This window comes from Excalfactoria chinensis, chromosome 5, assembly GCF_039878825.1.
Source record: "Excalfactoria chinensis isolate bCotChi1 chromosome 5, bCotChi1.hap2, whole genome shotgun sequence".
Classification (NCBI taxonomy): Eukaryota; Metazoa; Chordata; class Aves; order Galliformes; family Phasianidae; genus Excalfactoria; species Excalfactoria chinensis.
In genome coordinates this window covers 30,364,172-30,383,445 of record NC_092829.1, presented here as the reverse complement: position 1 = coordinate 30,383,445, position 19,274 = coordinate 30,364,172, and the positions used below count along the sequence as shown (strand labels likewise).

The window sequence follows — 19,274 nt, the reverse complement described above, 5'->3', positions numbered from 1 at the left end:
GGATCACCAGCAGACCTCACACAAGGGAAACTTGGGTTTCGACGCTACAGGCATAGTTTTGGGTAGCACAGCAGGCCTGAACAACAGGCCACCACTTTGAGACAGACAGAGCCCAATGCATGCCCAGCACCACAGCAAAAAGCACTGGGGGGGGACAGCTCTCAAGCACAAAGGGAACAGGCCCCTGAGAGTTCACTGTGAAGAGCCGCTGACATGCACAGCTAGCACTGAGGAACACAAACTGTGCTTTCCAAAAATACAGAAGCACAGTGCCCAGGGGACAGTGGCTCAGAGTAGAAAGCTGGCTCTAACGCCACATCCCCATGGGGCTCTACAGGAGGCACCCAGCCTTCCTGTGACACCCAAAGCAGTCTTGTACAGCAGGGAAAGAGATGCTCACAGTAACAGATGCCGCAGAAGACCACAGGCCACCACCATGCAGACCATGAGTTTGCAGACCTGAAGCACGTAGTTAGACACACCTGCATCAGGCATGCAGCCTATTGTCTGCCATGGGGACAAAGATGGCCGTTGGCTATCCTTTCCAAGCCCTAGAGAGGGCAGGTGGAGCTCACTGCCCAGCTACCCACACTGCACAAGGTGAATCCCACCACCTCTGAGCCCTCAGGAGACTCTTGGCAATGAGACCTTCTTGCCATTGCTCTCCTTGGGTCACCTGGAAAGTGCTGGCTGGCCCACACAGGTACCCAGGGCTCTACAGGACTCAACATCACACCCTGTAGAGATGCAGTCCCATCCCACACAGGGAAGTGCAGATGCAGAAAGCACCCAGCTTACAAACACAGAAACAGTTAAAATCATGGGTAAATAAAACTTGCAGTACAAAAGCATGTACATTTCTGGGCAAAGAAAATCATCCTTTCCAGCACTGCCAACCCCACATACTCTAAAATTACGTGTCAGGCTCCAGAGAATCACAGCTTAAAAATCACGAGGGTTTTTGTTCTGGTTTTTAAAGAAAATTATAAATGTTTGAGCTTTTCCTAATTGCACTCTGCTTTCTTGAACTTTATGATCACTTTTTTTTTTTTTTTTTTGCAAAACTTTTCTCCAAATCCCTGAAGGCTACAAACCTCTACGTTTTTATTATAAAATAAAGTTGAGAACCTCACCTAATGCCCAGAGCTTTGAGGCAAATGGCAAAGATCAAAAGGCTTCCATTAAAATTAGGAGAATAGGAAATACTGGAGATCTCAAGAATGAAAAGACCTGCAACGTACTTGTCTCTTGCCTTTTTTCTCTACTGTTGCGCAAAAGAGCTTTTAGAAAATATTTTGCTGTTTCAAAAAACATCCCATTGCTTAAGCGCATTTCTTGCCAACTTTAAGAGAAGGCTTTCAATAATGTTTTGCCTCTGAGAGCAATGTTGTTTGCATTCAGCAGACACAGAAAAGTCACCAATGGAAGCTGCTGCCCCAGGCTGTCATGGACTGAGAAGCACGATGTCTCAAGAATATGTTGCCTGCTCTGCATTGCTGTTCAGGGAGTGGGGAAGGTTCAGAAACATTATCCAAGATCAAATCCAACCTGACCTTCAGGCTTCAGTGTGATCCATACTGGCTTTACAAAAGGGAAACTTACTGCCAAAAATGGGGCTGGTGCGTGCCATCCAACTTTCTTACTTCGTTTCCCACAGCACCAAAGACCTGCCATATGCTTTTCCAGGGATGCACATGCTACAGCTTAGGTAAACTGTGGTAAATGTATCAGTCTGTAAAGGGACCAGTGATCCTCCAAGATTAAAGGGCAACCTGAGTGTGGACTTGCTACCAAGCCTCTTGAAAGGGTTGTAGCAACCTGATTATTGTTTGCTATCTGTAAAAGAATGTGATACTCTCTCATGCACTGGTCTTTTTAGCTTTATTTACCGTAAAGCTTCCTGAAACATCCTCTTGTGGAGATAATGGCTTCCTTTGTTTTCCGTCAGAATGAACAAATGGAAATAAAAACATGCTGCTAATAATTGTGTCCTACTATAATTAAAGCGAGACAAAAGCATTGCACTGCTGGGTTTGGCTTGTTGTTGCCTGGGTGCTTGGACAAGACCTAGCACAGGAGGTGTCCACAAGAGCAGCAGCAACCAAAAGACAACAGTGCCTAATTCAACCAAGGAACTCAAATCCATGTGGCTTTGGCCAGACCAAAAAACTCAGCAAAACATCCAGGAGGACAAGGAATGCATTTGGAGAATCAGAATATTCCACTCCTCAGGCTCCAGCATTTAATCTGGGTATTTATTAATGGGAGCAGGAAGAAACTTTCTCACCGAGATGGTTATTCCATGACCGTCTGATGGGGATTCACTCCCTTCCCCTCAGTTTCCACACATGGTGGATAGAGACAAGACATGACAGAGGATGCATGTGCCCGATTCCTTTAACACTGTAGGGCAAGGAACGAGCCTCTCCTTTCCTTCTAAGCAACTAAACAGGCACAAGCCAGGCAGAGATCAGGCTGTTTCTGAGCTCACCAAGAGGAAAGCAGCAACAGGGCTGGCAGCCAAGGCACACAGCTCTGCTGGCACGCAGACCAGAAGCCGGCAACCCAGAGTAGTACTCCCACAGCACTTGTGGGCCTTAGGAGATGCAAAAGGCGAAGACAGATGGGCAAGTACACAAACAAGGTTTTCAGCAGCCCACTTGAACTTTTCACAGTCCATTGGCACCATGCAGAAAGGACATTTCAGTTCAGTCAGGATGCCATGGGACTTCAGAAGGATGGTGCCCGTTGGATACAGGCATGCCGGTGCCCTGAGCTTTCCTCACATCAAAGGAGGCGTCTTCAACTCATCACACTGGGCTCCCAGTCTTCCCAGTACAGCATCAAGGTATGATGAATCCCAGTACCACATCTCCCTCCAGAGTTTTCATTCTCACTACACCAGCAGGAAGTAAAAACATGCTTTCAGCACCTACCGCTAGAGGTGGAATAAGGGCAGAAAATTGTTTCCCAATATTGTATGGCATGGGCAAGTAAGGAAGTAGGTCCAGCTCTCTCCTCACAAGCAGACAGCAAACCCCCCTGCACATCCTGCCTTCTTGATCAAAGAAGTATAAGACAAAGGGAACAATGTAAGTGGGAGAAAATGGAGAAACACCTTTTGGTTTCAAAAAGCCTGCCCTGTAAACTAACATATCTTCCTTTGCTTTTCCACTGTTTAAAGACTTTACTTCTTCTCTGTGCTAATGGTCAGCACCTCTCAGAAGCTTAATGCTGTGACTCTGCTGTAGATCTGAGTAGGATTCTTCAGCATCATCAAGCATCCAAACATGAAAAAACCTTTCTGTAGCTAGGAAGCATTATGCTCATTTTTTAAACTCCAATTGCCTCAGATTCCACACAGGAAACAGTGAGAAAGCAGGGACCAATATCTAGGCTGATCCAGGTTATCTACAAGTCTACAATGACCAGAAAAGAGGTTGCAGCAAGATGGGGGTTGGATATTAGAAGAAAGTTCTCAGAAAGAGTGATGAGGCACTGGCACAGGCTGCCCAGGGATGTGGTGGAGTCACCATCCCTGGAGGTGTTCAAGAAGAAGGTAGATGTGGCACCAAAGAATGTGGTTTAGTGGTCATGTTGGTTGGACTTGGTGATCTTAGAGGTCTGTTCCAACCTTAACGATTCTATGACCTGCTCAGTGACCTTCTCAGCCCTAAGCCTTATGAGTAAGTGCAACATGAACAACAATATCTCTTTCTGACTCGTGGGGAGATCTCTGCAGCAATGTGAGCTTACACATACCCTTCTTGAAGCACCTACTGTGCCTATGGGAGGGAGGGAGGAAAGTCTGATCTTCTAATACATGCAATCTACAGCTTTGCTGAAAAGACTGCAAGAGTAAGAAAGAACAGAGACATTATCTTCCAGCACCACAGTCAGTGATGCAAGGATGCCAAAGCAGGAGACAAGAAGCAGAAAAAGATGCAAGTTCCACAGCAGCAGCAGCATCACTTTCACTCTTATCAGCCCAGTAACTCTGAACTATTAGCACGGTCCTACAAGGTCAGGTATGCATTTCAACACAACCCTGCTTTGGACTGTATTACTTATATATCAAATCAGAAAAGCTAATTTAAAAAGGAGATTATTTTTAATATACCTGTTTTGATTTAAGCCCATTCCAATTTCAGCCTGACCACCAGAAGCGGACACAGCAGAAATGTGGTAGATACTGAGGACATCAAAACAGGGTTAAGGAGCTAGAGGTTATAGGGTTGATGAATTATTTGCCCTAATCTGTTCACAGGGAAGATTAAAGTTTTCAAGTGGCTTTGTTGATGGCTGGAGCATTATGTCAGCAGCTTGAGGATGAGCTCTGTCTATGTAGCATGACCTAGGTTTTGCTAACATGACATCCCAATGATGCCTGCAAAGGTACTGATGACAGTGGCAGGCTCTCCTACTACCTAGGCAGTTTAAACCTATGGAGTTAGCACCTGAGCACAGCCTGCCCCAGTGAAATTACTTTAAAAGTAAGCTTGGATACAAATGATGCACACTAACCTCGGGTCAAGACACAACTGTCCTTCAAAGGTGAAATGCATCTACAACTGGAAGCTGGAGAACCTCCTATCCCCCATACCAGCTCTCCCAGGCTCATACCAAAATGGTTTATCACCTGACATACAGAAAACACAGCATCTTCTGAAAACCCATAGCCCAGCATATGTCTGAAGAACAACAGACAATGCTTGCTTTGCCCACAAAACTAAGAGCAATAATGAAGTATATACAAATTGGATTCAGACTTAAGGAAGGTCCTGATGGTCGACCAACAGAATTTTACCAGACTGAAGGAAATTTAAGCTGTCAAATATTTATGAAGCTGTCTATTACATCTGGCCCCTAAGGAAAAGAAACAGTCAAGATCAACTAGGCCTACTAATTACATAATTAACAAGTGACTACAATAGACAATAAATAATAACTTTTCCCACGGGGAAAACTAAACATCACGGAAACAAACAGGCTTCCTACAGTCTGTGCAGTTCCCTCCCACACTTAGACTTGCCTTTGAAATGAGCCTGCTCCAATGCTACCCTTTTGGCAGGCAGAGGCAGTGAGCCAAGACATCCATGCCCATCCAGGCTTGCTGGTTTCAGAGGAACAATTTCTCTGGAACTCTCTCTGTCACTTGAGGCATAAGCAGTGCCCACCTGGCCACCAAGTCAGTATTTAAAATGACTCCCTTAAAATGGAGAAGGGGCCGTTTTTTCCACTGCCATCCAACTGAAGTACACACTCAGACTGACAATGCTGAGCGCTCCGTGGGACCCACAAGAGATGAGGCCATCAGGAACATTGTGGAAGGGTGTGCTTTCCCCTCTGCTGGCTGCTTAAAATAAGCATCACCAACCCAGACAGATGCTGGCGCTGCATCTCAGCAGGCACTAATTTAGCCCATACACAGTGCTCTTACATCATTTGTTCTGGGCAGGGCTTAATTGCAAAATTAATTATTTTCCTATCAAACAATTGTGTAAAAATAAAAATCCTATGACTTCTCTTTATTTTTTAAGCCTGATGGATGCTAAATGAGATTTAAGTACATATAAACAACTTTGTCTCTTGTTGATGCTAAGAGAAGCACTGCAGTGACAGAGAGCCAGCAAATGCCCTGCACTGGGACTCAGGGCATAGCCACTAGGAAGGCCATACTGCTGACCACCCCACCATGGGGCATGGGGAACTGGGCTATCCATTGCAGGATGTCAGAACAGGCAAGGCTGGTCAGTGTTGCAGATGGTGGGCCCAAGCAACGCTGCTGGCCATCGGGCCAGGTGTCTCCCCAGATCTGTTTACTCACCAGTGTGCCATGGAGCTGGCATGAACACAGGACAGGACAGCACAGAGGAGAGGGGAAAACAGCTCTCATTCTGGCACCAAGCTACACCTTCCTCTGATCATGGCAACTTGTGCCTGGCTCTCAGTGGCCCTGCGTGAGCATTAGATGTGATCTGGCCAAGACCAAAGGCCTCGTCACTCTTAAGTCTTTCTGTGATCCTGCAAGTGATTTCCATCTCAAGATGAGGCTGTTCAATTTGTCCTCATCTTTTGCCATCTATCAGAGCAGAATTAGACATAAACAGACTTAATCACCACCCTCAAACACACAATTTTCCTTGTGCTGAGCCAGAACAAACCACAGGCAGCAACTGCTGGTCACACAGCCCAGAACCTACCTCTTGCACATTCATGAACAAGCCTGGGGAAACCAACATTTGAGCAGCCTAGAAGGCTGAGAAGAAAACTGAAAATCAAATCCTGCTTTAATTATGATGGAGACCACTATAGAAAAAATTAAGACTCCTCTTGTTTTTAAAGAGCCAGATGTATCCAGAATTTAAACATTTAACCAGGTGGGCTGCATCACCCAAATGATAACAGAAAGGAACTGTGGCCTTGCAGAGCCACAGGTGGAATAAATCAAGGCAAGGAGCAATTCCACCTGCAGAAACCCTCCCTCTCCAACCCTAACAGGCACACCTGTGGGGGTAACCCTCCCTTGGACAGGCTGCTCCAGCCCTTCAGCCTTGCTGTTGGTACTGACTCAACTCCAGTAATCTCTGAGCAGTAGGACAATGCTGAGCAGGATGAAAAACAAGAACAGGAGTATATGAGCACTAGAACTGGTTTTGGCACTAGGGATGGAGCCAATCGCATTCAAATCTTACAGTAAAAGTAGCTAAGCACAAAACTGTGCAGCAGTAAAACCTTACCAGGACAAAGCATGAGATGCCAACATCACACCTCAAGCTGTGGGCCAACAGAGCATGAAATCCGGCACAAATCAAGTCACCACCATCCTTATCAAGTACTTCAGGTGATGTACAGCCTTTGGGCAATAGTCAGGCAACACTAAATTCTGTAAAAACACCAAGATAATGACAGTCCCAGCTGCAAATTAGAACAGCACAGCTTGGCTCCTCACCCATGAAAGATGCACACAAACCATTTCCTATTTTTTAATCAAAATGATGAAGTTACATTACAAAAATCACAAAGCAGCGATGCCTTTGCCGTCTTCTCTATCAAAACCTACAACAGAGTTCACTTTGAGCACCAGCAAGGGGTCTGTCAACTTCTATGTTTTAGCTTTAAATACTACCTTTGATGCCTCAGGCTCGTTAAGCACCCTGTGAAGCCCAGCATATCTTTGGATTTGGGAGTATCTGAGGGATGGCTCTGATGAGGCTTGGCTGTTTTGAGGTCTTTCATCCTGAGCGCGATCTGGCTCCGGGCATGCAACCACTGCCCTCGTGTGGTGCGAGCTGGGCAGAACCCGCCAGGGTGAAGCCATCACACCCCGTGTTCCACCTCTCTCCGCATCTTTCCCTCGGTTCCTGGAGCGAATCACCTCTGACTACTGGGAAGCAGCAGGGCCGTTTGAAGAGCAAACAAGGAGCAGGAGGTTTTTAACTACAGGAGTAGCCGGAGCATTCTTCTACAGTTCCGCAAAGAAAGACAAAAGGCAAAAAGCGTTTCAATATCGTCATTCTAAAAGGCTGAGCAGGCAGGGAGAGGTCTGGGTGCCACCAGGCAATGGCACTTTACAACCACTGAGCTGCTTGACTTGACTGCACGTCTTCTGACAGCTTTCAGAGCACAATTATTAGTTAAACACAGCAGAACAAACATTTGGAGAGTGGCAGTGGGGGAAAATATGAAAGGGAGAGAGGAAAAGAGGCAATAGCTGGGCACTTTTCTCTTGCAGTCTCTCAAAATTCCAATGAACCTTGCCCACATGCAAGACCTGGGCTGGGAATCCTGCAGCTGCCCAAAGCAAACTGAAGCACATGCAGTACAACAGGCCATCTCCTCTCACTCACTTGGCAGCACTCTGTGCCACACCACTGTAAGAGCCCTCTTGCAGCAGTGCCAGCAGGACTGCAGGAGATACCGTGGGCACACACACACAAACAGCTCCCAGCACAGCACTGTCTCACTGCTTTCCCCCCATCCTACTCTTATCAGGGACACCATGCCAGGCTCCAGATCTGTTGTCAGTGCCTTTCCGGCCTGGCTCTCAGCCTAGAAAACCAAGTTCTCAAACCAAAGTGAGCAGGAAGGCAGGGCAGCCCTGGCATTCCTTCCTGCTGCCAGAGGCGTTTCCAGAGCAATGGGGCTGGAGAGGTCAAGGCCATGGAGCTCCAGATGAATGGCTGCAATGAAGATGTCCCTGCAGCAGGCAGAGCAGCACTGCAATGACCTTCAGCAAAGGGACTAAAGCTTGGCCACAACACAGCCAGCCTCCCATGCTGAAAGCCCTTCCCAGTCCTGAGCCAGGGAGAAAGAGACAACAGCCCCATAACAGCACACATTCTGATAGTTTCCCCATCCAGATTGCTTTACATTCTACAGGCAGAGGACAAGATTTTACCAAGGCAGAAAGATTTCCTTGATGCAGAGACTCCAAAGCACCCCTGGCTCAGCATGTACTTCCAGGAAGGGGCAGAGCAGCAGGCAAACCCATCAACATCCTCACCATGTGCACTTTTGTGTGTAAGGTAATGGCATTCATTTCACTTCAGTCTAATGTGTTTAGAGACGCACACTCAGCCTCAAGTGTGGCTCATGTCAATGCATTCCACAAATAAAGGGAAAACAAGCAGGCCCAGCCAGGGCCCAGGGAGCAGCAGGGGACCACCAAAGGCCACCCCTGCAGCAGCTGAAGGAACAGCCTTGGGCAGCAGCCTCTTCAGCCCCTTTGCCTCTTCAGCACCAGCCCACCAGCTCCTGTGCATGTGTGCATTTTGTGAAGGCTGGTGCTGGAAGCAGAGGTACGCGCTGCAGAGGTTGGTAAAGGAGCTTTTTATGCAGAGCCTCTGGTCAGACCTAATGGGTGAATTATATTATCACATTTTGGGGAAGCTCAGAGAACTAATTCTTTCATGTAGTCAAAAAAAACGATCTAAATGGTGCTCTGACAAAAGGGAATCACAAGACAAATCACAGAGAAAGGGATGTGCTGTGCTTCTCCTCTCTATAACATGCCACAGACCACTGAAAGGGTTGAGGACAACACTCAGGACATTCACTTCACTGCTTTAGTCACTGAACTACTTTCTCAAAGAAAAGTCCTCCCCCTTTACCAGACCAGAAAACATTTTGTAGTCTGTTTCTAAAATGGATCACACTTGTCAAGGTTTAACTTCTCCTCCTTCAGATGTAGGCAGACAGTGTACATAGAAACTGGCTGTCAGAGCATCCAGCTCTGCTCCACTATCCTCAGAGTGGCCTTTGCCATGTAAGTCACTGGCCATCTGTACTTATTCCCATTGCTCTACTTGATAACCCAAGTTGGAGAGGGCCTTCTGCTGGTCCTGATCTTCAGGATCTACGACAGAGTGAGGAATGCAAACAGCAAGTACTGCTTTCTAGTTCAAACCACACATGCTTACCAACAATTGCCAATGAATTGCTGCTTTCTAGGGACAGGGCACATCTGTCCTTTACCTCAGTAACCAAACCCAGTGTAGCAAATAGAAACCAGCCAGTACAACAGACCATGGTTTCACTGCAAGCTGAGAGATTCAGTAATAAGCGTCACTTACTGTGGGGGAAAGAGGAAAACACAGACCCACACAGCACCATGACTAAAAGGAAGCATTGGAATCATTTTAGAAAAGTACATACATGGATTCAAGATTAAATATATATATATACACACACACACACACATACAGGGTATAAACATATATGTGAATATACTAACTTCAACAGATGCATAACACCAAAGCTCAGGCAAATGTCTGAAGCTCAGACCCTCCAATGGTCACCATCATGCTGCTTCCAGAACAGCTTCTCCCAGGCCCCTGGGAAAGGGTAGCAGCTGAGCAGCACTGTGGGCTGCTACAGGAGCATTTTACCATGTAGTTGTGCACAATCCTTTTATAACTCAGTACCAGAACTACCTTTCTCACTAGATTTTTCTTTAGGTGCAGCAAAAGCAATCTGGCAGCTGTAGACACAAACGCTGCTCAAGACACAAAACCAGTACCCAGACCACGCAGTTACAGCAGGAAGCCAAGAAGGCAGCACAGACTGATTCTGCAACAGCTGCTATCACAGCCCTCCCCTACAGCCAGCCTACAGTTTTCAAACAGTTCTGTGCAAGTCTTTAGTCCCTCTGCTCATTTTACACCAGAAGATCTGTACCAGAATTATCTCCACCCTCATGTTTCCCACAGAACTTCCTCCACAGAAGAAATCTCCCCAGGCCACTGCAGGAGGAGGATTTCAGGCTCCTATACAGGAGAAGACATTGTAGCAAGCTAGTGCTACTCTTTTTCCTCTGTGAGGATCCCACCTGCCTGCCCCTAGCTTTGCTGTGTGAAAGAAACAACTCCCTCCAGTTCCCATCCTGAACTCAGGGCTGTCCTGTTGGCATACCTTGCAAGCAATACCCAGACACGTCACTGCACATTTATGTAATTCCTCAAATAAGGACCCAAAACACAGTGTGAAAGCTTCCCAGTGCAGGAGCCACCGAACATGTGGTAGAGAAGCCAAAGAATGCTGGTCACCTCTATGTTCTGTGAACCTGAGCAGCATGCTGTACTCCTGTGCTTTAAAGGAGCCAGCTAAGCAGAAGAGATCTACAAGACACCATCTTGTTATCTTCATCCTGCAAAGATCAGTATTTTTAGCGTATCATAGATCCTCACACACTGTAATCTAAAGTAACACAGCTTAAATAAGAATAAAGAGGATCATGCCAAGAACCTACACTGAAACGCAGCATCGTTTCTGAGTGGGCGGCAAGTTGGGTGTTTTTGAAACAATTCAGAACAGTTATTTATGGAGCAGGAAGTACTTCATATTTAGTCACAGGATACAATTCTCACAGAGGGGGGAGTCTGAAACCTCACCCATTAACTACATGCCTTCAGTCACCTGGATTACAGCCAGAGCCCAAGTCCCATTTAACACAGATACCTGTGCTTTGGAAAGTGCAACAAGACAGCACAGCAGCAACATACAAGGGTGCAGCAAGTGAGGATCTCCTCAGACACAACAGCAGTGGGCACAGAAACAAGAGAAAGAAGCTGCTTACCTTTAGAATGTCAGTAACTTCTCAGGTAGGCAGACATCTCCAGTTGAGATACACCCATCTCCACTGCCGACCCTTAAATGAGGCCTGGGAAGGACCCTGGCTCCACCCCTTCTGGTCATTCAGGCACAGTGCAGGCAGCTGAGCCCCATAGGGTTGGCCCTGCCTCCCCACCAGGTGTTCACTCATCAGTTCAGGCCATGACTCAGCATTTCCAATTCAACTGTTACTGCCCAAGCACACAGGAAGGACCAGCTGACACGAGATAAAGCAGGTAACCATACAGCTCGGGTTACCAGCAATACCTTATTTCTTCCTGCAGGATGAGGTCATCTCTTTCCACTTTGTAAAGCAATCCCACATCTGAACTATTATAAGCCACTGAAACCTCCCAGTTCCCAAAACCAAGCTATCCACTGTAGCAACTGAATAAATCAGTACAATGGGAAAGGCATTACAACAGAGGTGTGATGACAGAAGGACCAGCACAATAGAAAGGCACTATAAAAAAGGGAAGAAAACTACTCACCCGTGTCAGATTTCAGGTTCACAGGGGGAAAACTTCACCAAGGACCAATGTCCAACCAGAGACCCTTTCCCAGTGGCAGTCAGCCCTTAAATGAGGTCTAAGAGATGTGCAGCCAGGCTCCACCCCCTCAGCTTTATTGCCTTCACCTGTGTTCCCAGGGCTGACTGGGTCCTTTCCCCAGGTGCTCCATCAGTGGTTCAGGCCGTGACTGAACAGTTGCCATACACTATCAATCTCTGTGTTTGACCTCAAGAGCACACGGCACATAGATACAGTGCCACCTTAGTCAAACAAGCCACAAAAGCTGATTCATGTAGCTGTGTTAAAAGCTAATGAAGAACTCCGCAAGACTAAAGGGAACAGGGAAGAGGCCTGCAGACATCAGAAACCACCCCCTCCCCCACCACTCTACTGACCCTCCTCCTCCCTTTCCCCACGACCTGATCCTAGGATCCAGGGATCTCTTTAAAGGTCTGTGGATAAGTAGCTTAGCTTTGGAAAGCACTTCAGAAGAAAAGGTATTTGTCACTGAGTCACTTCTGAAGAGCTGTCCTGAAATGTGGACAAGGGTTTGAGTAAACTACCTTTGCTGGGATGAACTTACAAAGCACTAAAGGGCAGAACCAAAGGCTACAACCATGCCGGTGCAAAACAATCCTCTTCTTCCTCCAGAATGAGGATTGACGCCTGTAAATATCTTCTGCCCCTCGCACACATTTGGGCACACAAACTAACGCTCACACCCATTTCTGATGGTTGTGTCCATCTCGAACGTTCCATGCCCTCCGAACAGTAAGTTAACACTTAAAACGATTCAAACATTCCACTTTTTGCTACCAACTCTCTCAGACTTCTCCTCACCACAACTCTCATGTTGAGAGCACAGGCACACAAAAGATAGAGGTAACGAAGGGCACAGCGTGGTGTAATTTAAGAAGTTCCCCCCCATGCCCAAAACACGCAGCAAAGGCTTTGCTGAAGACCCACCTAAAACCAGCCTCGCTGTCCAACCCCATCAGACATGGTCGTAAACACGCGATTAACAATAAGAATAAACAAGAAGCAGAGACGTGTTTCTTTAAACTTTATTTAAGCTGTTTTAATTCTTAAGTATCAAGAGTTAGGGTGCCTCAGAGAATACTATTACCACAGGGCAGCAAAAAGGGCATTTTCTTACTGCAGATCAAGGCGTATTCAATGAGAAGTTTTTTAAAGTGAAGCTTTATTAGCAATACTGTGGAGCACTTAACCTGCTGACCTCTAACTGAAACAGTGGTTCTAAAGCACAAAAAAAAAGGCTCTGAAATAAAGCTTTATGTACAGCACACGTAGAGCTCTTCGATGCCTAAAGCCGTTAGTTTCACACCTCAGATTACACTAATATTCTGAACTGCTATTCACAGTTGAGCGTACTGGGAATTAAGAGTCCAGATTACTCTTTTGGGAGTAAAAAATAAAAATGAAGATAAAAATTTGAAGTTGGTCTGCTTTAGTTCTAAAGAGCTCTGGCAATATACACCAACTGTTCACTTCAGACATTCACAAAGAATGTGAGCAAAAAAAGGGTTATCAAAAAACATGTCATACAATTAGTTAATAACCCTCCCCGCCGTGGTCCACATCTACAAAGATCCCGCAACTCCACCCGCCCCATTTCCTCCCTCCCTACCCCATCCAAACCCTTCCCCTCAGAAAGTCACATACTTACCACGGGTTTTAGCAAGTATGGTTTAAAAAAGGGCCCCCAAGGCAAGTCACTAATAGTTCAGTTGCCACTATCAACGGATCTGGACCTCGATCTAGACCTCTGTCGATCCACAGATGACGGGGATTTGGATCTGCTGGAAGAGCCACGCTTCTGGCTCTTCTCTGGCACTGGAGATCTGCTAACTGAGCGAGACTTGCTACGGCTCCTGCTCCTTGACCTGCTGTAAGACTTGCGGCTCCGGGACCGGGAACGGCTACGAGACCTGGACGAGCTTCTGCTACGAGACCGTGACCTGCTTCTGGACCTACTGAGGGAACAATAAGCAGCGGTGTTAGCACTGCAGCAAGCACACAACCCACTGTCTCCAGTTGTGCTCTCCAGTCATCAACTTTAAAGCTTTCTTAATTCATGATCCATTACTTAACAGATATCCGTACCTGTGTCTTTTGCTGCCTTCGATTAGTTTGATTTTTCTTCCGTTTATTTCTTTACCAGAAAGCTTTTCAATAGCATTCTTTAAGTCACTGTAAGAGGCAAATTCAACCACCCTACGGAAATTCAGAAACAAAAACAGTCAACGCAGCTCACTATTACAAGTTGTACTTCTGATGATACTAGAAATAAATTAAGCAGTACTCTGGAGAGGAACAACTGAACTACTCAAAAACACTCCATGATTCTTGTAGTCATCCCGTGTCACAAACTCAAGCACAAGCTGAAGAATTCCCCTCCCCAGCTACCACAGACTGCATGTCCTGCACGGTTAAAGGGAAGCTACATGAAGCCACGGATTCATAGCTGCTGAGCAGTGAAGTAGCCAGCTTCCCTCCCTCCCCACGCATCTACATTGCATATGCAAAAATTATCCCAAGGCTTTCAAGAGAATTTCGACTTACCCTTCATTTAACTTAGGTCTGTGTGCATCTGCAAAGGTTACTTCCCCAGCTTGTCTCATGAAGTCTTTGAGATCCTAACACAAGACCAGTAATGTTATGCAAGGAAGTGAAAGGAAATACTTACACATATATTTATACATAGTTGCTTTTGGGTTTGTTTGGGGGTTTTTGTTTTTGTTTTTTGTTATTTTTTTTTAAATATGCTATTATTTTAAACAAAAAAAGACTATTGGAAGACATGAGATAAATTACAAACATGGCAACTGCCACACTTGTACTCCATTGAAATTGAATTATCTACATCAGGGCACGAAATAAATGAAAAGAAGCATATTGCTTTAAGCAAAATGCTATTAAATGTCTTAACACTAAGGAAAATAAAGTCTATGAAGATTAGATAGAGAAACAGAAATCTAAACAACACATTTGTATACATTTACGTTAATAGTGGACTGAGTGCAAAATACTACCAATATACTTTTGTGCTATTTCAGTCTCCATTTACATTACGAGCCTTATAGGCATACAGAAATACAATTACATAACGCCATTATTTTGTGCCCCATATGTCATGAAAAATATAGTTTACTTTACCTTTATTAACATTTCCCTAGGCTAGCCAAGCAGCAAACTGTATTAAGCGACCGGAGATACCGTCATGATTTATGCCCGACTGGCTCTTCGCCACCCACTTGACGAACACTACCCAGTCGATGGAAGCCATTAATCGCACCGCCCTCCCTATTAGGAGTCTAGTGACGGATCCAGACATTCGCTATGCTTGATGTTACCAAGGACCACTTTACTGCGATCAGGATTCCAACGACCACCTAATTTCGTATCTTTCAACTCTTTTCGACCAGGATCTCTTATTCGGAAGCGTTACAGGAAGAACAGCTCTCAACTTAGGAATCAGATCTCGTTAACGCTCTGGGATCGCTGCAATGTGGCACTTTAAGGAGTGCATCGATTACGTCTAGACCGGCAAACACAGATCTAGAGGTGGCCAAGTGACATTGTAGGAGCTGACTGGAAAGTCAACCAGGCCCGACCAAGAGTGACCAAGACAGAACGATTAGGATAACCCACAGGCACTCCTCGTCATAAGGCCAACGACACAGATAGGCTGGCAAATAAAGGGTTTAATATGTGGTTAAAATGGATTTAAAAAACAAGAAAATAAATAAATATACTTCCCCAAATACATACATTTATTATTATAAATTAAAGTTAACTAGTTTTCATTTGAAACATTTAATTTACGTTATTAAAAATTACATTAGTTACACAAACACTTTAATAAATTAGATTTAATTTTAATTAATCATTTAACAAAGTAATTACGTTACATACCCATTAAATGAAGTCAAAATAGTTAATCGTGTTTTAACAAACCTGCCAGCTGACTCGGGATGACAGATTTTCTACTATGAGTCGGTTTTCCGTCCTTAATGGCGGGGCACTTCTGCGGGGAAATAAACAGTTGAGACTTCTGGTCGCAAACAGCACAACCACACTTGACATTAGCAAGGCCAATAGCTGGCATGAGCTCATGAGGAATGCCATCACCGCTATACAGGGCCTCGAGGAGCCCAGCACAAGCACTACGTTCTTTGTAGGTACAAGCGTAAAGGAGCTGAGCATTCTGCACAAGCTCCCTAACACTCGCTACCCCACCATCCCGTTGCCTGGTTGTGAGGAAGGCACCAATTGGTGCTGTGCTCCACCTCAAGCTTCCAGGTCAGACAAGCCCAGAGCTGTGATAGCAGACAGCGCCAGCCCCGTGCAATACACACCTCCTGTCACTGCGTGGCCGGCGGCTGCTAAAGCGGTCAGAGTACCTCCCTCGGCCTCTACCCCTAGAGCGTGCTCTTGCATGCTCAATAGTAACCCTGGAGAGACAAAGAAGAAAGGAGAAACCAGGCGTCTTTATGCTTTTTACACGTTCCTTGTTACTGGGAGAAAGCCTACAGCGGGGTTTAACTGTGCTGCTAACAAACCTCAACTCATAAACAGGACATGAAGCGAGTTGGTTTGAAGCGGCACACGAAATGGGGCAGCTCACCTCTCACTGCAAAGCTCTTTTCCATCCAGCTCATAGACAGCATCGTCCGCATCTCTCGGATCCTCGAATTCCTGCAAACCCAGCCCAGCAAACACAGAACACGTAAGGGCTAAAGGCGCACGTAGCGGCTTCATGGAGACGGCAGGAAATGCCGCCCCACGGAGCCACTCGCACATCGCACGCCTGCGGGTCACGCACGGCCTCCGGCGGCAAGGGGGCCGGGCCGAGGCGCACTCACCACAAACCCGAAGCCCCTCTTCAGGTCGATGTCCCGGATGCGGCCGTACCCCTTGAAGAACCTCTCCACGTCCTTCTCCCTGGCGGCGGGGTTCAGCCTCCCGATGAAGACGCGGCAGCCGCTCATGGCTGTGGGCGCGGAACTCGCTGCGGGAGACGCCGTCAGCCCCGGCTCCGGCCGCGCCCGGTGACTCAGCACGGCCCCGCCCCGCACGGCCGCCCCCCGCCCGCGGCCGGCCTCGCCCCCGCGGCGGCCCAATAGGAGCGAGCCAGCTGGAGTACGCCCCGGCCCGCGCCAATAGGAGTCCGCGGCCCACACGTAGGCCCGCCCGCAGCACGCCCCGCCCTCCTCAGGCCCGCCAGCGCATGCGCGTAGGCCCCTAAGCAGAGGGAAGAAAAGAGAACGCTATCGCCCAGCCACAAAATGGCGGCGCGGGCCGCACCCAGCAGCGTAGGGAGCCCCGGGTGAGCGCGGAGCAGCGGAGAGCGGGCCCGCAGGGCGCCCCGCGCGGCAACGGAACCCCCTCGGCGGAGAGCCCTCCGACCCGGCTACGCGCTGCAGCGGCACGGGGAGGCTCCCCGCGCTCCACCCCTCACGAACCTGTACCGCGGGTCCCGGGGCGTGCGGTCCGGTGGAGGCGGGCAGGCCGGTGCTGCGCTGGCGGGCGGCGCTCTGCTCCCTGTGCGGCGGCTCGACACCGACTGCGCTCCGCCCCGCCGCTGCGCCACAAAATGGAGGCGGCCCCGCGCCAGGGCCACGCCCCTCATGGCTGCGGCACCACGCGGCCATTGGCGGAGGCGTTTAGCCACGCCTCCAGTGAGCTGGGTCGGGCCGGAGCTGCGGGACACGGGGAGCAGGTGCGGCTGCGCCATGCGGAACAGCTGAGCTGGGAGCTCCTGGCTCCTCCTCTTCCAGAAGGCTCGGATTGCACAGGCGGAGTTAACGTCAGCTTCGGCTCTTGCTGAATGGAGACCCAGCGTTCGATTTACGAAGGGTACGAAGAACAGACGTAATAACAGGAAACAGTGGGATAGCCTGTGTTCCCGTGTACTGAAGTAGCCATAGCTTGTCATCCTTAAACTCAGTGAAGTCACTGAATAAGCCACCACTCAGAAAGCTGTAGCATGGAACACCTTGCTGCCCGTAGGTGCAGTGGTGTTTTCATGGGCAAGCTTGCCCTCAGAGGTCAGAGAGGCAGCAGAACGAAAGATTAAATAATCAGCGTATAAGCACTTTCATCCATTAAGCTGCTAAGCTACTCACACCAACAAGCAGGCCCTTGGCAAGCTGTGTCAGACAAACCCAACGCTCCTTACTGGAATAACTAAGCTAGGGGAAAGGGGGGAAATAGAGACGTGTTAAACCTGGCTGTAGGAAATGCTTCAGTGCTGTGGCACATGACAGAAGCACATTTCCAGTGTTCGCATTCAAAATAGCTCCTCGGCAAACTTAGGGACATCTCCTTTGTAGGATGAGGGATCTCTGCTCAGCACGGGGCTGTTCATCGACTGCATTAATAGTTCTGAGCAGATTAAAACATGCAGTGCTAAAACGTGGGCGAGTCAGCCTGAGGAGAGGTTCAAGCACTCTGGAGAAGGGAATTCAGAGAGTCCAACAAAGAAAAGCAATGATTTAACAAGAGGAAAATCTGCAAGGACAGGGGCAGGCTGTGTTTAGGAGGGCTGATCCACCAGGACAACCTCCAGAATCCCCAGCTGGAAAGCAGTAACAATGTACAAAGGCTCGAGTTAAAAAGTAACCCGATATACCAACTGGCATTGCAGAATCAGCTAAAACCTACTTTGGGATTCGTCTACACACATGGTATTTAAGGGAGAAGCACTGATCTGCCTTATGATAGTAAGGTAAGTTTTTAACAATAAGCTCACAGCTTTCATGTGGCAGAGCAATACTCAAACACACTATGGCTCCCACACAGTCCATGAAGAGGATTTGATGGGGAAAAAAAATATCAGTCAAAGTTGTGGGTGTTGGAGTAGACTCCAGATGTAGCAAAGCTGTGGTATAGATTGCTTTAATCTTTAAGACATCATAGCAAAACCCTTGCAGAATGCTGGAGCGCTGTCAGTACTGTGTGTGGTTTCTTGTGTTTAGATAACCTGCAGTGCTTTTTTCCTGCCTTCATGTGCTCTTCCAGCCTTGGAGGGTGGTATGCATCTCATCACTTGTGGGTTTAGTCCTCCTTTTTAGGTTAAACAGCAAACTCATTAAGCTGTCATCACAACAGACTTTAAACTAGCTGTTATCTTGCACAGGTAAAACACAGTATATACTAGAACTTACACATGACACCCTGTCTCCTCTAATCTTCTGAGAGGTCTTGCTGAGAAACCAGCTGCAATTTCATCTACCATGTAACCATCCAGTAATTATGCATGGTTCTGCTGGCAGAGGAATAGCAGCAGGGTTCACATCTGCACCCACACTGGAGAATTTACCTCAGAAGAGCCTTGGGGCAGGGCTCTCCTACCAGGCACTGTGCCCCTGTGGGACTACTGGGAAAGGGAACAAAGACCCTCACCCAGCAGGTCCAATGGATTTTGGTTAGAAAAGCTCCTAACCTCAATAGCTCAATGACAAACTAGCTCACAGCTGTTTTATTTAAAGCCTCACTGATCTTTCTCTGCTGGGAGCTTATAATGAATAGCAGACCTCACATCACAAATATTTGCTATGGAGACAGGCAGAGGAAAAACACTGGGACAGGGCGAGCTTTCTTTAGGGATCAGGGAATCCCCTTCAA

The 19,274-nt window shown here is 47.4% G+C and overlaps 2 protein-coding genes and 1 long non-coding RNA gene across 6 annotated transcripts in view; all 3 read right to left on the bottom strand.

Moving 5' to 3' along the window:
- Positions 1–11,710, bottom strand: part of SMOC1 (SPARC related modular calcium binding 1) — a 153,891-nt gene extending 142,181 nt beyond the window's left edge. The window contains exon 1 of the mRNA XM_072338514.1: positions 11,604–11,710. The gene's annotated coding sequence lies outside the window, so the exon portion shown is untranslated. The remainder of the gene's footprint in view (positions 1–11,603) is intronic.
- LOC140252351 (uncharacterized) lies at positions 7,349–11,109 on the bottom strand. Its single transcript, XR_011903624.1, has 3 exons — positions 11,078–11,109; positions 10,548–10,648; positions 7,349–7,465 (listed from the first exon to the last, which is right to left on the bottom strand). It is a non-coding gene; the product is annotated as an uncharacterized lncRNA (long non-coding RNA).
- A 962-nt stretch (positions 11,711–12,672) lies between the features above and the next one.
- Positions 12,673–17,252, bottom strand: SRSF5 (serine and arginine rich splicing factor 5). 4 transcript variants are annotated; one of them, XR_011903696.1, is made up of 8 exons: positions 17,111–17,243; positions 16,511–16,656; positions 16,273–16,343; positions 16,004–16,099; positions 15,603–15,672; positions 14,208–15,333; positions 13,749–13,859; positions 12,673–13,618 (listed from the first exon to the last, which is right to left on the bottom strand). XR_011903696.1 is itself a non-coding variant. In XM_072337726.1 (8 exons), the coding sequence occupies exons 2-8, from the start codon at positions 16,634–16,636 to the stop codon at positions 13,369–13,371; spliced, it is 798 nt and encodes a 265-aa protein (XP_072193827.1). In that variant the 5' UTR covers positions 16,637–16,656; positions 17,111–17,252; the 3' UTR covers positions 12,673–13,368. The 4 variants fall into 4 exon arrangements, 3 of the variants coding, with proteins under 3 accessions (XP_072193827.1, XP_072193825.1, XP_072193826.1); XM_072337726.1 differs by having other exon boundaries at positions 14,208–14,281; positions 17,111–17,252; XM_072337724.1 differs by having other exon boundaries at positions 12,673–13,615; positions 14,208–14,281.
- Between the last annotated feature and the right edge of the window lie 2,022 nt (positions 17,253–19,274).

Coding starts and splice junctions, on each gene's coding strand:
- SRSF5 (XM_072337726.1), bottom strand. CDS start 16,636: ATGAGCGGCTGCCGCGTCTTCATCGGGAGGCTGAACCCCGCCGCCAGG. Junction 16,100..16,272: donor AAAGAGCTTTGCAGTGAGAG/GTGAGCTGCCCC, acceptor TTGTCTCTCCAG/GGTTACTATTGAGCATGCAA. Junction 14,282..15,602: donor CATCCCGAGTCAGCTGGCAG/GTTTGTTAAAAC, acceptor GTCTTGTGTTAG/GATCTCAAAGACTTCATGAG.